The sequence below is a fragment of the Arachis ipaensis genome, chromosome B9 (assembly GCF_059453495.1).
Source record: "Arachis ipaensis isolate K30076 ecotype BB chromosome B9, ASM5945349v1, whole genome shotgun sequence".
NCBI classification, from domain to species: domain Eukaryota; kingdom Viridiplantae; phylum Streptophyta; class Magnoliopsida; order Fabales; family Fabaceae; genus Arachis; species Arachis ipaensis.
This window is the reverse complement of record NC_142444.1, coordinates 148,404,684-148,419,187: the sequence shown is the minus strand read 5'-3', so window position 1 is coordinate 148,419,187 and position 14,504 is coordinate 148,404,684. Positions and strand designations below refer to the sequence as shown.

General features: G+C 34.2%; 3 protein-coding genes and 1 long non-coding RNA gene across 6 annotated transcripts; 3 read left to right on the top strand and 1 right to left on the bottom strand.

Moving 5' to 3' along the window:
• Positions 1–801: 801 nt before the first annotated feature.
• On the top strand, positions 802–3,760 carry LOC107616391 (BTB/POZ domain-containing protein At5g03250-like). Its single transcript, XM_016318352.3, has 4 exons — positions 802–869; positions 994–1,063; positions 1,480–2,667; positions 3,026–3,760. The coding sequence occupies exons 1-4, from the start codon at positions 802–804 to the stop codon at positions 3,575–3,577; spliced, it is 1,878 nt and encodes a 625-aa protein (XP_016173838.2). The 3' UTR covers positions 3,578–3,760.
• Positions 3,761–4,782: 1,022 nt separating this feature from the next.
• LOC107619449 (uncharacterized) lies at positions 4,783–7,607 on the top strand. 3 transcript variants are annotated; one of them, XM_088498366.1, is made up of 5 exons: positions 4,783–5,459; positions 5,971–6,097; positions 6,639–6,706; positions 7,076–7,106; positions 7,195–7,607. In XM_088498366.1, exons 1-5 carry the CDS (start codon positions 5,272–5,274, stop codon positions 7,378–7,380), a joined length of 600 nt encoding a protein of 199 aa, XP_088354492.1. In that variant the 5' UTR covers positions 4,783–5,271; the 3' UTR covers positions 7,381–7,607. The 3 variants fall into 3 exon arrangements, with proteins under 3 accessions (XP_088354492.1, XP_016177231.1, XP_016177230.1); XM_016321745.3 differs by lacking the exons at positions 7,076–7,106; positions 7,195–7,607 and having other exon boundaries at positions 4,787–4,986; positions 5,228–5,459; positions 6,639–6,921; XM_016321744.3 differs by lacking the exons at positions 7,076–7,106; positions 7,195–7,607 and having other exon boundaries at positions 4,787–4,986; positions 5,223–5,459; positions 6,639–6,921.
• Positions 7,608–7,790: 183 nt separating this feature from the next.
• Positions 7,791–12,921, bottom strand: LOC107618140 (E3 ubiquitin-protein ligase WAV3). Its single transcript, XM_016320095.3, has 2 exons — positions 12,003–12,921; positions 7,791–10,198 (listed from the first exon to the last, which is right to left on the bottom strand). The coding sequence occupies exons 1-2, from the start codon at positions 12,237–12,239 to the stop codon at positions 8,234–8,236; spliced, it is 2,202 nt and encodes a 733-aa protein (XP_016175581.1). The 5' UTR covers positions 12,240–12,921; the 3' UTR covers positions 7,791–8,233.
• On the top strand, positions 12,673–13,318 carry LOC148546744 (uncharacterized). The gene is made up of 2 exons (XR_015899401.1): positions 12,673–12,773; positions 13,062–13,318. It is a non-coding gene; the product is annotated as an uncharacterized LOC148546744 (long non-coding RNA).
• The last annotated feature ends 1,186 nt before the right edge of the window (positions 13,319–14,504 follow it).

Below are 14,504 nucleotides of genomic sequence, written 5' to 3'. Positions count from 1 at the left end.
AAAATCATAATATATATTGGGTAATTATCTAAGAATATCTATACAATAAAATAGAATGTATATATATTTAATAAATTACTAAAGAGTACATCTATAAAACCTAACAAATATAAATTGAATATAAATTATATGGACATATATCCTAGAATATATTACCTAAATTAGAATAATGTCATGTATACATGTTATAGATTCTTTTACAATATCTTATTCTTTTTAAAATTTATTATCAAAATATTGTTATTTTCAAAATCTTTTGGTAATAATATGATAAATTTAATTTTGATAAATATAAAAAATTTTATAAGTATATTCAATTATGTATTATTAATAATTTTTAACAATTATGTCAGGAAGACTACAATTTTCAACAATCAACAGATAAATAAGAGGTATAAAATTATGTTACATAGGTTGGGAAGCATTCCAGAAGAAATGAGATAATATTGTAACAAATTCAACAGATAATCACTCCAAAACAAAGCACTTATTGACACACTTAACGGTTGCTGCCTATTCTTCTTCCTAGATTTAATTCCCTCCTTTAGACTCGGTATAATCAAATAACTCACACTGACGTGTGTACTCTTTCTAGATTCACATACACAACTGAAAAATCTTGAGACTCAAAACAGAAAAAACAAAATAAAAAACGAAAACAAGGAATATCTAATTACTTAAAAGCTTTTTATTGCACTGCATATAATTATTTATGATACTACCACTAACACTATTACCTTTTCATTTCTCTATTATCACTTTGTAAGAGAGACTCTTTTCATTTTTACGTTGAAGTAGTGAATGACAGACATGGCATGCATGAAGCTTGGATCAAAATCCGATGTGTTTTATCTTGATCGGCAAAATTGGTTAGTACACACTTGTTTGGTTCTTCTTTCACTTCTTGCAATTTATTTTTTCAAACGTGTTCCTAACACCCTATCTGAAATTATTGGTATGTGAATCACAAAATTGTTCATGGTGTTTGATTAGGCTTTGCTCAACTGGGCTTCCAAGTGATGTCATTGTTGAAATTGGTGAAACATCCTTTCATCTTCACAAGGTTTGTGTTTTCAATCCTCACCCCAAGATTTTGTTTTCATCATTTTACTTATTATTATGACTAATTTACAGAAATGTCTCTTAAGATGAATATGAAATTGATTAAAAAAGCATATAACAAATGGAGGTTGTGTCCATTTTTAATTCAACTAACTAATTTTGTTCTAATTCCAAAATTTAGCTGATAATTAGTTGAATTTAATTGTTATACACAAACAATGTAAAATAGTTATCTGTATTTATATGACATTATGTGAACATAAATGTTATTAGGATCATTTAGTTACCTAAGAATTTCTTGGAACATAAATGTTTCTCTTGTCTGTAATAAATAAATCAGTAAGAGTATCTCTTAGCTTGTTCTTGTTACTTTTCATATTTAGATTCTTAAAAAACATTTTTTTTTGTGTACACCAGTTTCCACTTATATCAAGAAGTGAATTGCTAGAAACAATTATGAAAGAAGACAATGAAAAATCAGTGATTGAACTTCATGAACTACCAGGAGGAGCCAAGGCCTTTCTACTTATAGCAAAGTTCTGTTATGGTGTCAAAATGGAGCTAACACCATCAAATGTGGTTAGTCTCCGGTGTGCGGCCGAGTACCTCCAAATGACCGAGGACTATGGAGAGGGAAATCTCATCATACAGACTGAGAATTTCCTAAACCACATCTTCACTTATTGGACAGACACTCTTAGAGCTCTAAGAACATGTGAAGAAGATGTTTTGCCTTTTGCTGAAGAGCTTCACATAACTTCAAGGTGCATACAATCTTTGGTGCTGAAAGCTGCAGATCCAAGCTTGGTTACTTCTCAAAGTGTTGTTCAAAGTCCAGAGAACAGAACAGGAGGGCTCGTATCGAAGATAACATGCGAAGATTGGTGGTATGAGGATGTTTCTTCACTTAGCTTGCCATTATACAAAAGATTCATGCATGGTGCTAGTGGAAGGCACATGAAAGCTGAGAAAATTTCTGGTTCCCTTGTTTACTATGCTAAAAAGAATGTTCCTTTATTGGGAAGCCAATTCAGTGGTAACAATTCTAACAAGTCATCATCAATTTCTTGTTGTACTCCTTCTGAAGCAGATCAAAGGAACATGATAGAAGAGATTGTGGAAATGCTTCCAAATGTAAAGGGTATCACACCAACCAAGTTCTTGTTAAGGGTTCTTAGAACAGCAATGGCATTGTATGCTAGCTCATCTTGTTGTGCAAGTTTGGAGAAAAAGATTGGTGCTCAGTTAGATGAAGCTGATCTTGATGATCTTCTGATCCCAAACATTGGATACTCAATGGAAACCCTTTATGATATTGATTGTGTTCAGAGGATGCTTGATCATTTCATGATTGTGGAGCATGATGTTATTGATTCAACAACATCTTCTAATGACATAGAGGAAGAAAAAGAGAGGGGATTGGTTGAAGGCTCTCATCAAACTCCAATGATAAAAGTGGCTAATCTTGTTGATAGTTATCTTGCTGAGGTTGCACCTGATTCCAATGTGAAGCTTCAAAAGTTTCAGGCACTTGCTGCTGTCATTCCTGATTATGCTAGGACCCTTGATGATGCTTTATATCGTGCCATTGATATATATCTCAAGGTACTAACAATCAAATCACAGTTCTTCTTTCTTTGAATCCTTAAAATTTTGCTAACATGAGCTTGTGTCCTGATATTTTTAATAGTGAAAATAACATCTTTAGAGCTCAAATATTGCACCATTATAAATGCTCTTAAAATAAGCCACCATTGCCAGACATTTTAACAAGTTTCAGCGAAGCCAGACTCAATAACAAGTTTAGATCAGGCTCAAGCCAATTAACTATTTTACAGGCCTGGACTGTCGAGGACGAAGCCTAGTGTGTCCTAGCCTGTTTCCACCCCTATAGTTGCTATCTAGAAGTTGATGTCACATTCACATTAATAATTTACTAAAAAATTCATTGTGAACTTGACAGGCTCATCCATGGCTAACAGACTCAGAGAAGGAACAAATTTGCAAGCTCATGAACTGCCAGAAGCTGTCCCTGGAAGCCAGCACACACGCGGCGCAGAATGAGAGGCTTCCGCTCCGAGTTGTGGTCCAAGTCCTGTTCTTTGAGCAGCTCAAACTCAGAACGTCAGTTGCTGGTTGGTTCTTTTCATCTGATAACAACAACAACAGCAGCAGCCTTGAGAATTCAGAGAAACAACAGCATAACTTAGCACTGATAGGAAATGACCAAACTAACCCCTTCATGGCCTTTGAGAATGTGAGGGAGCGTGTGAGTGAGCTTGAGAAAGAGTACCTGCACATGAAGAAAGAGCTTGAGAAGATGATGGTTAAGTCCAAGATTAGTTGGAACGTGATCCTCAAGAAATTGGGGTGTAGGTTAATACCTAAGGCCCCTAATAACAACAAGGTCACAAAATCATGTAGAAAAACCAAGATAACACCAACATCAACCACCATCACCACCACCACCACCACCACCATGGAAGATCAAAAGGCCATGACTGAAGTGAATTGATCTCAACTGAAAGATTTTGAAGTTGAAAGAATATTCTCGACTTTGCTTTCACTTTTGGTTGTTTTAGTTTGGTTTTAATGGAGATTTCCCTTGTTGCTCTTAATCTTATGCTGATAATAATGTATCTAAATAATTATCACTTTCTTATGTTGCAACTTAATTAGACATTATAAAGTTGGGAAATATGACATGCTTTTTTGGTATCTAAAGTTTGCAATTAATTACTCTAAAGTTTTATGTTTAGTTGCTTAATTAGACATTTTATTGTACTTGTCAAGTTGTTTTAAGTTTTGGGTCACATAGAATGTCAATATTTGGACTAAATTTTAGAAAAACTTGACATGAAAATTAATTGATATAAGGTTGAGGAAATCATAATAAAGAGAATACACTTCTGATTAGGAAAATGTTTTTGACATTATCAAATTATAAATTTAAGTGAATTTTCAAAATTTTTTGGTAAACATTAAAATAAGTGCAAATACAATCTAGTCTAGAGTGGATAGCAATTGTTCATTTTGGATATGAATTTTCTTAGTTTGATTGAACTTTTTTTCCCTTCTAAATTTTTGATATGATTTTTACTTAAACTTTGAATATGGTAACTTTTATGAGATTTGCTGGTTTGACATTTATATACTTACAACCATATTAGGTATATACAAAAAATTAATCATTTATACAAAATATATATTGCAATATGAAATATAGATTGAAAATGAATTAAATACCACATATATCTATAGATAAATAGATAATGCTAAATTGACAATGAGTTATAACTCAAATAACATAATTTTTCTATACTTATCTAAGAAGTCGCGAGTTCGAGTCTCTCTATTTTTAGTATAAAAAAATAGATAATACTAAATTAGTGTTAATTTTTTGTGTATATATAATATTTTTGATATGCTTAAAAATAAATAAATAAATAAATAAATAAATAATATAACTTTTGTATTGAACCATTGAATGAATTAAGGAGATTGAATGAAGGTCTCTGATAATACTTAATACTTAATACTTATTTCCAAATAAATTTAAAAAAAAAAAAAAAAAAAAAAAAAAAAAAAAAAAAACAGATACCTCTCTTTCAATGAAATATTTAACATAACAAAAGTAGAGATAAGTAACCAATTAGAACAGGGTATAGCCCATTATATCAAAATATAGAGCCCAGTATACAAAAAAGAAAATAGCCCAATTTACGGCCCACAGGCCATAATTCTCTGACGTTGTGTCATTCACTGAGGTTCTCTCTCTCTCTCTCTCTCTCTCCTGTTCTGTGTGTTGCAAGCTGCAACAAAACTTAAAGAGACATTCTCGGAGGAAGTGGATCTTCACCTTTGCAGCAGCAAGTGACAAGGAAAACAATCATTTGCCTTTTCCTTAAAAACAACATAATCCAGGTTTGGTATTTACCTCAAAAGATTTAATATTAATTTGTGCCTACCAAATGTTTGATACAATGTCTCAATGAATGATATTAGCCTCAACACACAGTCCATTGAACCCAACATCACTGAATTGTAACTAACTAAATAACTAACTGATTTTTAGTTAAGACAATATAAAAAATAAAAATATGGAAATTAGAATTCATTCTCAAATCTAAAACCATGTCATGATGGTGTGCAATTCAAAGTTTAGGAGAATTACTACTCCCAGTGTGGTGTTGAGTTGTTTGGATATCAATGAGTACAATTCACACAGCAAAAGCAAAAGAAGAAAATGGGAAGCAAAGTGCTACAGCTAAGAATCCAGGTTCTTCTGGTTCCTTCAAGAGATGGGGCAGGAAAAGCCCCTTTCTGAGATATGGCCTTCCCATGATATCTCTTACTGTTCTTGGTGCTCTTGGCCTTGGTCATCTCTTGCAAGGCAGGTATGTTGATCTCTCTGAAATCCAAATCTTTTAGGTGTGAATAGTGAAAATCTATATTCTTGTGTTATGTGAAGAAGTGAAGGTGTTGGGTCTATAAAACCAAAGGTATATATGGCTACACAACGGGAAACATATGAATATTGCATTATCAATTAGGCTTATCTTGGAAGGCACAGAAAACTCATGCTTCTTCCGGTTTTTGAAGCTCTCATTCCGAATCTATTATCTCACTTATTGAAGGCATTCAAGGTTCAAAGATTCATGTTATTTATAATATTGGATCAACATTATTCAATAGAATCTAATGCATGGAGAACACTGTTCACATTCTTAATTTCTTAACCATGTTTTCAAGACTGGTATGCATATATATAAACATATTTATGGTGGTTTTCTAGTAATGTCACTTGTTCCTAAATGCAACTAAGAAAACAGGATAAAGCCCTAGATTTTAGTTAGTTATGTTATCTACTTAGATGTTCCTTTTTTATTTGTTCTCTTATGCTTGCAGCAAGGATATTGCAAAGGTGAAGGATGATCAGGAATGGGAAATAACTGAAGCAAGAAAAGCATTGTCTAGACTTGGACCAGTATATGCATACAATCCAAAAACCATCTCATTGGAGGATGAGCTCAAGGTGTGTTTTTCCCCCTAAATACATGGAAAATTAATATATCTCAACACATTGTATCTACTTACATGAATTTTTTCAATAAGCACTGTATTTAATATTAAACTTAAACGTGTTGAAAAATATGGGACTGGCATGAAGAATGCACCATTATAGATAATGCTTTGGTGTACATTTTGACTATTGAATATAGTGCTTTGAGAAATAATCTAGTTGCAAGGCCTAAGAAATTTTCTTCCCTTCCATTAGAAATTTCAGGGTAAACATTCTCACTGTAGACATGATATATAATAAAATGCAATAGTATTGTTTGATCTATGTAGCCGACTCCACTTAGTGGGATAAGGCTTTGTTGTTGTTATTATTGTCTTCATTAGTAATTTCAGGTAATAATGACTATCCAAAGGTTCACTTTTATTTGTTTTGTTGTGTAGGCCTTGCAACAAATAGTGGGATAAGGCTTTGTTGTTGTTATTATTGTCTTCATTAGTAATTTCAGGTAATAATGACTATCCAAAGGTTCACTTTTATTTGTTTTGTTGTGTAGGCCTTGCAACAAAAGGTGAACATTGACGATTACGAGTACAAGAAAATTCCCAAACCGAATGAGGGCAAGTAAGATTAGATTATAGCTGTGAACTTTAAACAACTTCCAAACTTCTCTTGTATCAAGCACAGAACCAATTTTATGGGGTCAAAGAGTCGGTTCTTACATACAAGTAGGGAAGCTGTTATTGCCACTTATTATGTTTTGACTATGGAAGATGAAGTTGAGATTAATTGTACGAGTCTCTTTTTTTAATGGGATTTTTAAGTACAGAATTTAAAGCACATCCTAAGTGTGTGTTACTGTGTTAGATTCTACTTTAATAAGAGTGTATATATGTCTTTTCATATTTGGTTGGTCAATATTAATCATTTCTTCAATTTATGCGCATTGGACGCAGTAACTATAATGCTTATTAGGCCATTCCATTTTTGCAGTCATAACTTCAACTTTGGTTCAACCTTTTTGGTATATTTATAATTTAATGCTTTATGGGTCCATCATTAAATACCATAGACAGTAAATAAAGAAGTAATAATCCTTCACCATGCAACAGTTGAACAATATCCCACAAATGACCAAGCATGGGATTGAATGGACCACACTACTGAGTAGTGAGTACTCACAAGCAACTCGTTCGTCTGTGACCTGTGACTCTCTCACATGTGACTCGGTACAAAAGATTACTTACACCAAATTGGACAGCGACCTACTCCACTTCTCTTTTCATGAGTGTGTGTAACTGTGTTACTATTATAATGAGTTGTGTATTTGAATTTGATCATTACTCTAATAGTTTTCTTGTACATTATAGTTTTTTTTTCTCTACTTTATTTCATCCAATGATACAATATCAGCAACATATTGTTGTTTCAAAAGAAATGATGCTGTAATTCATATACTTGCGCATTAGCCATTTAGGCGTGTGAATTTAAACCCAAATAAATAAGAACATTTTAGATTTTTAGGTGAAACTTCTTCACTTACAAAAAAAGTTTACTACCTTTACAAGTGAAAAAAAATGTACCACAATACACAGATGCATTTGATTAAAGGTGAGTACTTTTGAATTTTGGGAATCATCAATGCTCATAAGAATTAGATAAGGTTATTAATACTCAACTATTTGTCTTGCCAAGGGGTGGAATCAAATGAAAACATAAAGAATTGAAAACATATTATATTATACTGATGAGATCCCCAACCATTTGCACATTTGCACAATTACAAACTTTATACCCCAAGGTGTCCCAGAAAATAAAAAACCATTCTTCTCTATGTACACCAAAACCACATAATCAGAGGAAAGTAAAACCTTAAACCCCCCAAAATAGAAGAAACATAATGTAGTAAATTGCTATCTACTCCCCTTTTCTCCATTGAATGTAAAATTGTAACCCCTCCACCCTTAACCCTTTCCTCATCTTTTATTCATTTATACATTATATTAAACAGCAAAATCACGGCTCAAAGAAATTCTTCTGTTTCTCTCCTGTTTACCACCCTCCCCAGATCTTTTATAAGCAAAAAAAAAGGGAAAATCATTGCCAATGCTGATGTTCAAGATGATTTTCACAAATTCTGTTGGATTTTATTTACCTTGGGCTTGGTTGTGATCGGAACGACAGCAGAGGCTGAAGAAGCCTCTGGCCTGATGGACTACCTAGCAACATGGCCTGAGATCGAGTAAGCATCTGGGTCATTGATGGGGTCTGGTATGCCCGAACAAGACTTGAACTATCAGTAGAATCACCTCTTGCTGTTGCTCGTTGCCATGAGTGTGAACTCAATCCGGAAAGGATGTATGCTCTCCCAGATGCTTCGTACACATGCCTACTCGCCATCCTCTCTTGCATTTCCTTGAGTTCAGCATCCAATGCAACGCAGAGGCGGTCATGTGACTTAGCAGAAATGGTCTCCGCAAGCATCTTTCGACAGTTTTCCAGGATTAGCCCCGCGCCGGAAAGGTCTCCCTGTTCGGCTGCAAGCCGTGCCTGGGCCATTGCCTCAGCTGCTTGGAGCCTGTTTCGCTGTCTATCTACCTCAAGTGACATTACAACCTGCCCGGCTTGCTCAGGCCTTTCGATTTTAACTTCTTCGCTTTCCAGTGTCATTGTTTCCTGAGTTAAAGGATCCTTGTAAACACATTTGACCTTAAGCAATGATGTTTCATTGCTGGATGTAGCTGGGACATCAACTGAAACTAGAAAGTCCCTCTCTTCATCAGCATATAGGTCTCCAACATCAATAAAACCTTTGCGTCCATCGGCCCCGACACGGCTTGGGTAGCTCCCTGCCTTTAGGGAAGAAAGACTAAGATTTGGATGTATACACTCAATTTCCACCTGCAGCTCCTGAACAACCACACTCAAAAGTCCTCCAATGCATTGAGCAAAGGCGTCCTGTAACACAGCTTCAGTCTCGATGAAAGAAAATGTACCACCAGACATCTCCGAAATTGAGTGCATTGATAAAGCATCATGGTCTGTGCCAAATCCAAAAGCATGCACGGGAATCTGAAATCCCAAATTATCACGACCACCGAGAGAAGTAGGCAAAAGCAACTGGTAATTTGGTTGAGGTTGGTTAGTTCCAGGGCCATTGACGGTGTAATTATCTTGTCCATCTGATAGTAGTATAATACTGGCAACTGGATTCTTCTCTTTTCGGTCTTCCATTATCTTAGCACCTTTTCTTAACCCTTCGGCAATATTAGTGCCCCCATTTGCAACCAAAGAATTAACAGCTAGCAAAGCCTGTTGCCGCCCGGAATCCGTCATCCTTGACAGCGGAAAGAGACGGCGGGCTGTGGAAGAGAAAGCAATAACGGAAAGGCGGTCATTAGAGCCAAGGTTCTGTATAACAAATCCCATAGCTCTTTTCAGTAGTGCCAGCTTGGTTCCAGCCATGCTACCACTGATGTCAAGCACCGTGACCAGGTCAACAGGGGCACGAGGAGTCTGAGAAATCTGTGTCAAGCTAGGCTGGTTTCTACTGACATTTTGACTCCCGGCTTCAGCTGCTGTTGTAGAAGCAGTAGCAGCTTTGAGATGAACCAGAACTGTGAAATTAGAATAACTATTGGACCCAGGAGCAGCAGAAACTTCCGGATATGTTTTAATCTCCAATTCTCTAACAGAATCGTTATCTTCAGTACTCTTATTGCAAGGACTTCTCTCAGAAACTACGGTTTCATGATTCAATGATTCGTCATCATTAAATATGCCTGGCTCTTGGTAAAGGGGAACAATATGCCGCCTACTCAGGTCTCGTCGAGGAGGATGAGGTAGAGGTAGAGGTAATGGATGGACCAAGGCCATCAAAGCATCATTCTGGTGCCAATTTATTGGACTAGGTGACGTTCTTCCCTGTATAGGATCCAAACTCGGACCCGAGAAAGGTATTTCTTTCCACTTTGCTCTGCACACTGGACATATTTGGTTTCCATGTTTCACATTCGAAGCAATACAGTGGAAATGGAAGGAATGTGAACATTCGGCAGTGAATATAGCCTGACCAGATCCTTGTTTCATTTTGGTTAAGCATATTGCGCAAGTTTGCTGGAAAATTGAAAAATAAAAGGCTTGTAAGAATATAGAAACTTCCAAGAAAATTACTTTGCATATGCTGATGCAATTCATGAAAGACAACATATGTAAAAAACAGAAAAAAAGTATTTGTGCAAAATATTACTTCTTACAAAGATAATTTACAGATATATAGGTATTCTATTATCCGCATACTTTAATCATCTAGACCACTATGAAGGCCACAATCAGATGGGATATACAAAACCGATTCATTCAAAGATTCTAAGAAAATATGATTTTCATTTTTCACGTGTTACTGGAAATCAGCAAAGGGTAATTTCCATAGAAAACACATCTCAATTTCAGAATAAGTTGCAGTAATACTTCATTAGCCATTGTTCAGCTATATTCAATTTCAAAAGAGTAAGTACACCATTGGAAATAATCTTAAAATAGTTTCGGATTATGATAAAAGAGATGTCCTATCAGAACATTATGGAGAAGTTAATAATGCTTTTGCACCAAGCAATTGTGACAAAAGCAAAGGGCCAATATTAAGTTGCTTTAAGACATCCCTTCCAACTATTCAAATCTTTCTTTTTCATTTCTGGCATTTTGCCAAAAGAAGGCTTTACCATCAATCATACGCATCTCGAACAAACATGACGCTGTCGACATTGTGAGATTATGAAAGAAGGATGGTAAAACATCTAATCTGAACAAATAAAATCAGTTCTAAACTTCCACCTTAGTCCTCAAAGACTGCTATTATGACTTGGACTAAAATGAACAAGCCAGCTAACAATATCATATCTTGATTTTTTTTTCTCGCTTTTTTTTTTTTTTCATAAACATAGCTCAGTCAATAGAAAGGGGACAGGAAAATGGGGAAATCCTGTAATCTTATCTAAAAGAAGTGGCATTAAAGGTAGAAATAATAATGTTAGTTCAAGGCATTAAAATAAATAAATAAAAATAAAAAACACAATTGATGACAACTTCATAGTTGCAACTTGCAACTGAAATATGTATACAAGGTAAAAGGTCAACAAAACACAGCTCTATCAACAACCCACGTCATAGGGAAGTAGAAAGAGTCGAAGGCAACAAAATGAACAGAAGGTATCCATAAATACTATTTTTGCAATCAATGTAGTCTTTATTTAATGCTATATGTATATGCATTCTATTTTGTCCATGAATACTATTTTGTCATCACATTCAATTAAATTCGGATAATTTGGGGCCTAAACACGCCTTAATTCAAATTAGAGGCTAAATTGTAGACGATGTATATTTTCGTGGACCCAAAAATGCTTGTTCACTCAAATCATAATAAACTCCCAAAAAAAAGGGACAACATAATAAGGGTCATCACTCATCAGGGGTCTTGATAAAAGTACTATATGCTAATTTAACAAATTTCACAAATCCAAGAAAAAAAAAAGAAAAAAAATTATAAAAAATTTCTTCTTTGGCCTGAAAGCATATTTTTTTGGCGGAAATGTTATTTTTTTTAACCATTTTTATTAATGACAAAATTTCATTTTGCTTAATCAGGGAAAGAAAAATGAAAAATCCCATTTTGCACATACCCTCTTGTAAGATTCTTCCTAAATGCATTTAATTTGTCCTAGCAACCTAACATTCAAAATCAAACAAAACATAAAAAGAAACAAAAAAGCATTTATTTTTCCCCAAAATAAACCGAAGGAGAGAGAACTATCATATTCATAGTAGCAGTAACATTACCCAAAACAAGTGAATAATCATAATCAATAATTAATGCGTGTGTGTGTGTGTGAGAGAGAGAGAGAGACCAAAAAAAACCCACCTTTGAAGACTTGCTGCTGCTGACACTTCTCGACAGCTTCAACGACGGAACCGGCGCTGTTGGCGTAGAAGAATCCATCTCCATGTTCTCCGCCGCCGGAAGCAGCGCTGCGTTCGAAAGCCTCTCGGAAACCTCCGTGTGCGACGGAGATGAGTCACTGTCGTCTAATGTCTTCGGAACAAACATGCAGAGGTTGAGCCCCAGAGCCACCTTCGCTTTCTTCCATTTGCTTCCCATTTCTTCACACCCCTTTGAGATCTCTCAACAACCACCGAAATGCTTGAAAACCCAGATCTCAAACGGCGAAAAGTTTCGAGCTTTGACAAGCCTAGCTCAGCTGAGAGCCCTCGTAACGAGAGAGGGTTAGAGAGAGAGAATGAAAGAGAAAGGAGAGAAGAGAGATAAATAGAGAGAGAAAGAGGAAGTGAGAGAGAAAATGGGGTTTTATGAAAAGTAGGAACGGGGCACGAAAACCGAGGAAGAAGTGTTCTTCATTGAACCAAGGCGTTGAGAAATGAACGCAAAATTAATAGAAGTGTGTTTTTTGAATGTTGAGGATATCAAAGGAGGGAACTTTGAAGGAAGAAAGAAGTAGTAGAAATATTTGTAACATTCAATTTTGTTGTGTGTTTTGATTCATTCATATTCATTTATTCATGTGCAGATGTTGCTGTCTTTGACGATGTTGTGGCGGCCATGGACTAGTTTGTGTTAGCTGTGAGGGGTGCTAATGGAATAATAATGGAATGGGAATATGGGATGTGTATGGTGGTGAGGATTTTGACCTGTGTTTCCTTTTTCTTTTTATTTTCTTGTATTTCCTTATTTACCCTTTTGATTATTGTGGGGAAAAAGGAGTAATAAATGAATGAATGGAGTAGAGTGGGTAAAAGGGCATTGAATTTCAATAGTAATAGAATAAAATAAAATAAAAGCACGTTTTGGGTTGAATGGGAAAAAAGTTAGATGCTTTATTATCCTCTTTACTTGGTATCATATCATCATGTCTCTGCATTCCTTTATTGCCCCTTTACCATCCTTTCCTTTCTTTGCATTCAGATTCACTTGCATTGTGCCCTTCAAATTATACTATTACTACTCACTTGGGGCCTTGGAGGTACACCATGTCAGTCTACTCTAGATACTCTACTCAAATTTTAGCAACACCTTGACCCCATGAAGTAAATTACTATCTAAAAGTTGTTTCAAGTAATAAATAGTTAAATACATGTTTTTATTAAAAAGAATATCATTAGGGCTATTAATATATTAGAAGATGAAGAATTATGAGTTTATGAGATCTGGTTTCATTCATATATTATATTGTGTGTATGTGTGTGTGTGTGTCTTGCTGCCTATGACATATTTTTCCTTTTTGTATTGTCCACAAATTCCCTCTTTTAAAAAGGAATTAATTAACTTATTATGGATGAGTGCTATATCTAAACACTGATTATACTTTAGGCACAGTTTCATTTATTTATAGTAAAAGTCAACAATGGCTTTATGAGTCTTAGTTAATTATTTAAGTTATATTAAACTCCTTGAAGAATATATTTTTCTTATCTAGGATAATTACCATCTATACTTGCTTTTGTCTCAATTTGTTTATATATTTCCACACTTAATTACACTTGATGAGTTCAATGAGCAATTAATAAATAAATAGAGTAACAAAGATTATGAGATAAAAGTATAGGTAGGCTAATACAGCTATATCTATCTCATATATTTCTACCTAATTGATAAAAACAACTCTGTCAATTATTGCAATCTTTGGTTTAAGATCAATTAACCTTTAAGCTCCTTTCACCTTTTGTGAAAAGGTTTAAATTTTAAGTGGGCATCCATGTGTATTAGTGGTTTATTATTTAATTATTTCTCTTTCTTCATCCTCATCAATTAAGTGATAAAAATATTGATCATCACAAGTTGTTTAGTGGAAACATGCCATAATCCCTTCTAGAGGTGAGAGATCATGACCATAAATAAAATGTTGAAAAAGGGTATTTTGATTTGCCCCTATTGGTTTGTGTATATGACTCAGTTCCATGAATTGGTATGGCCTTCATCCGCATCATGATGGATGATTGCTAGGCATGAGTCAAATGGTGGGATTTTCTTAATCATTGTAGATTGAAAATATAAAATTACTAATTTTTGCCCCGTTTTCAATTTATTTATTTATTTATTTTAACAAAGAAGTATACAAAGATTTGGCTTTAATCATATTAAATAAGATTTTCAAACATTTTGAGGTTGTATTTGATAATCAAGATAAATACAAGTTAAGAATAAGAAAATATTAAAATATTTTAAAATTAAAATGGTATATAATATTGTGATAAAATATATTAAAGATGATATACTTATTTTTTGTCATTTAAAAAGGATTTTGTTAATTATCAAAAAATAGAATTTTCAAAACTTTATTTTTAATATATATTATATATTTTATAAATACATTAAAAAATTTTAATTTGAATTTTTAATAATATTTTA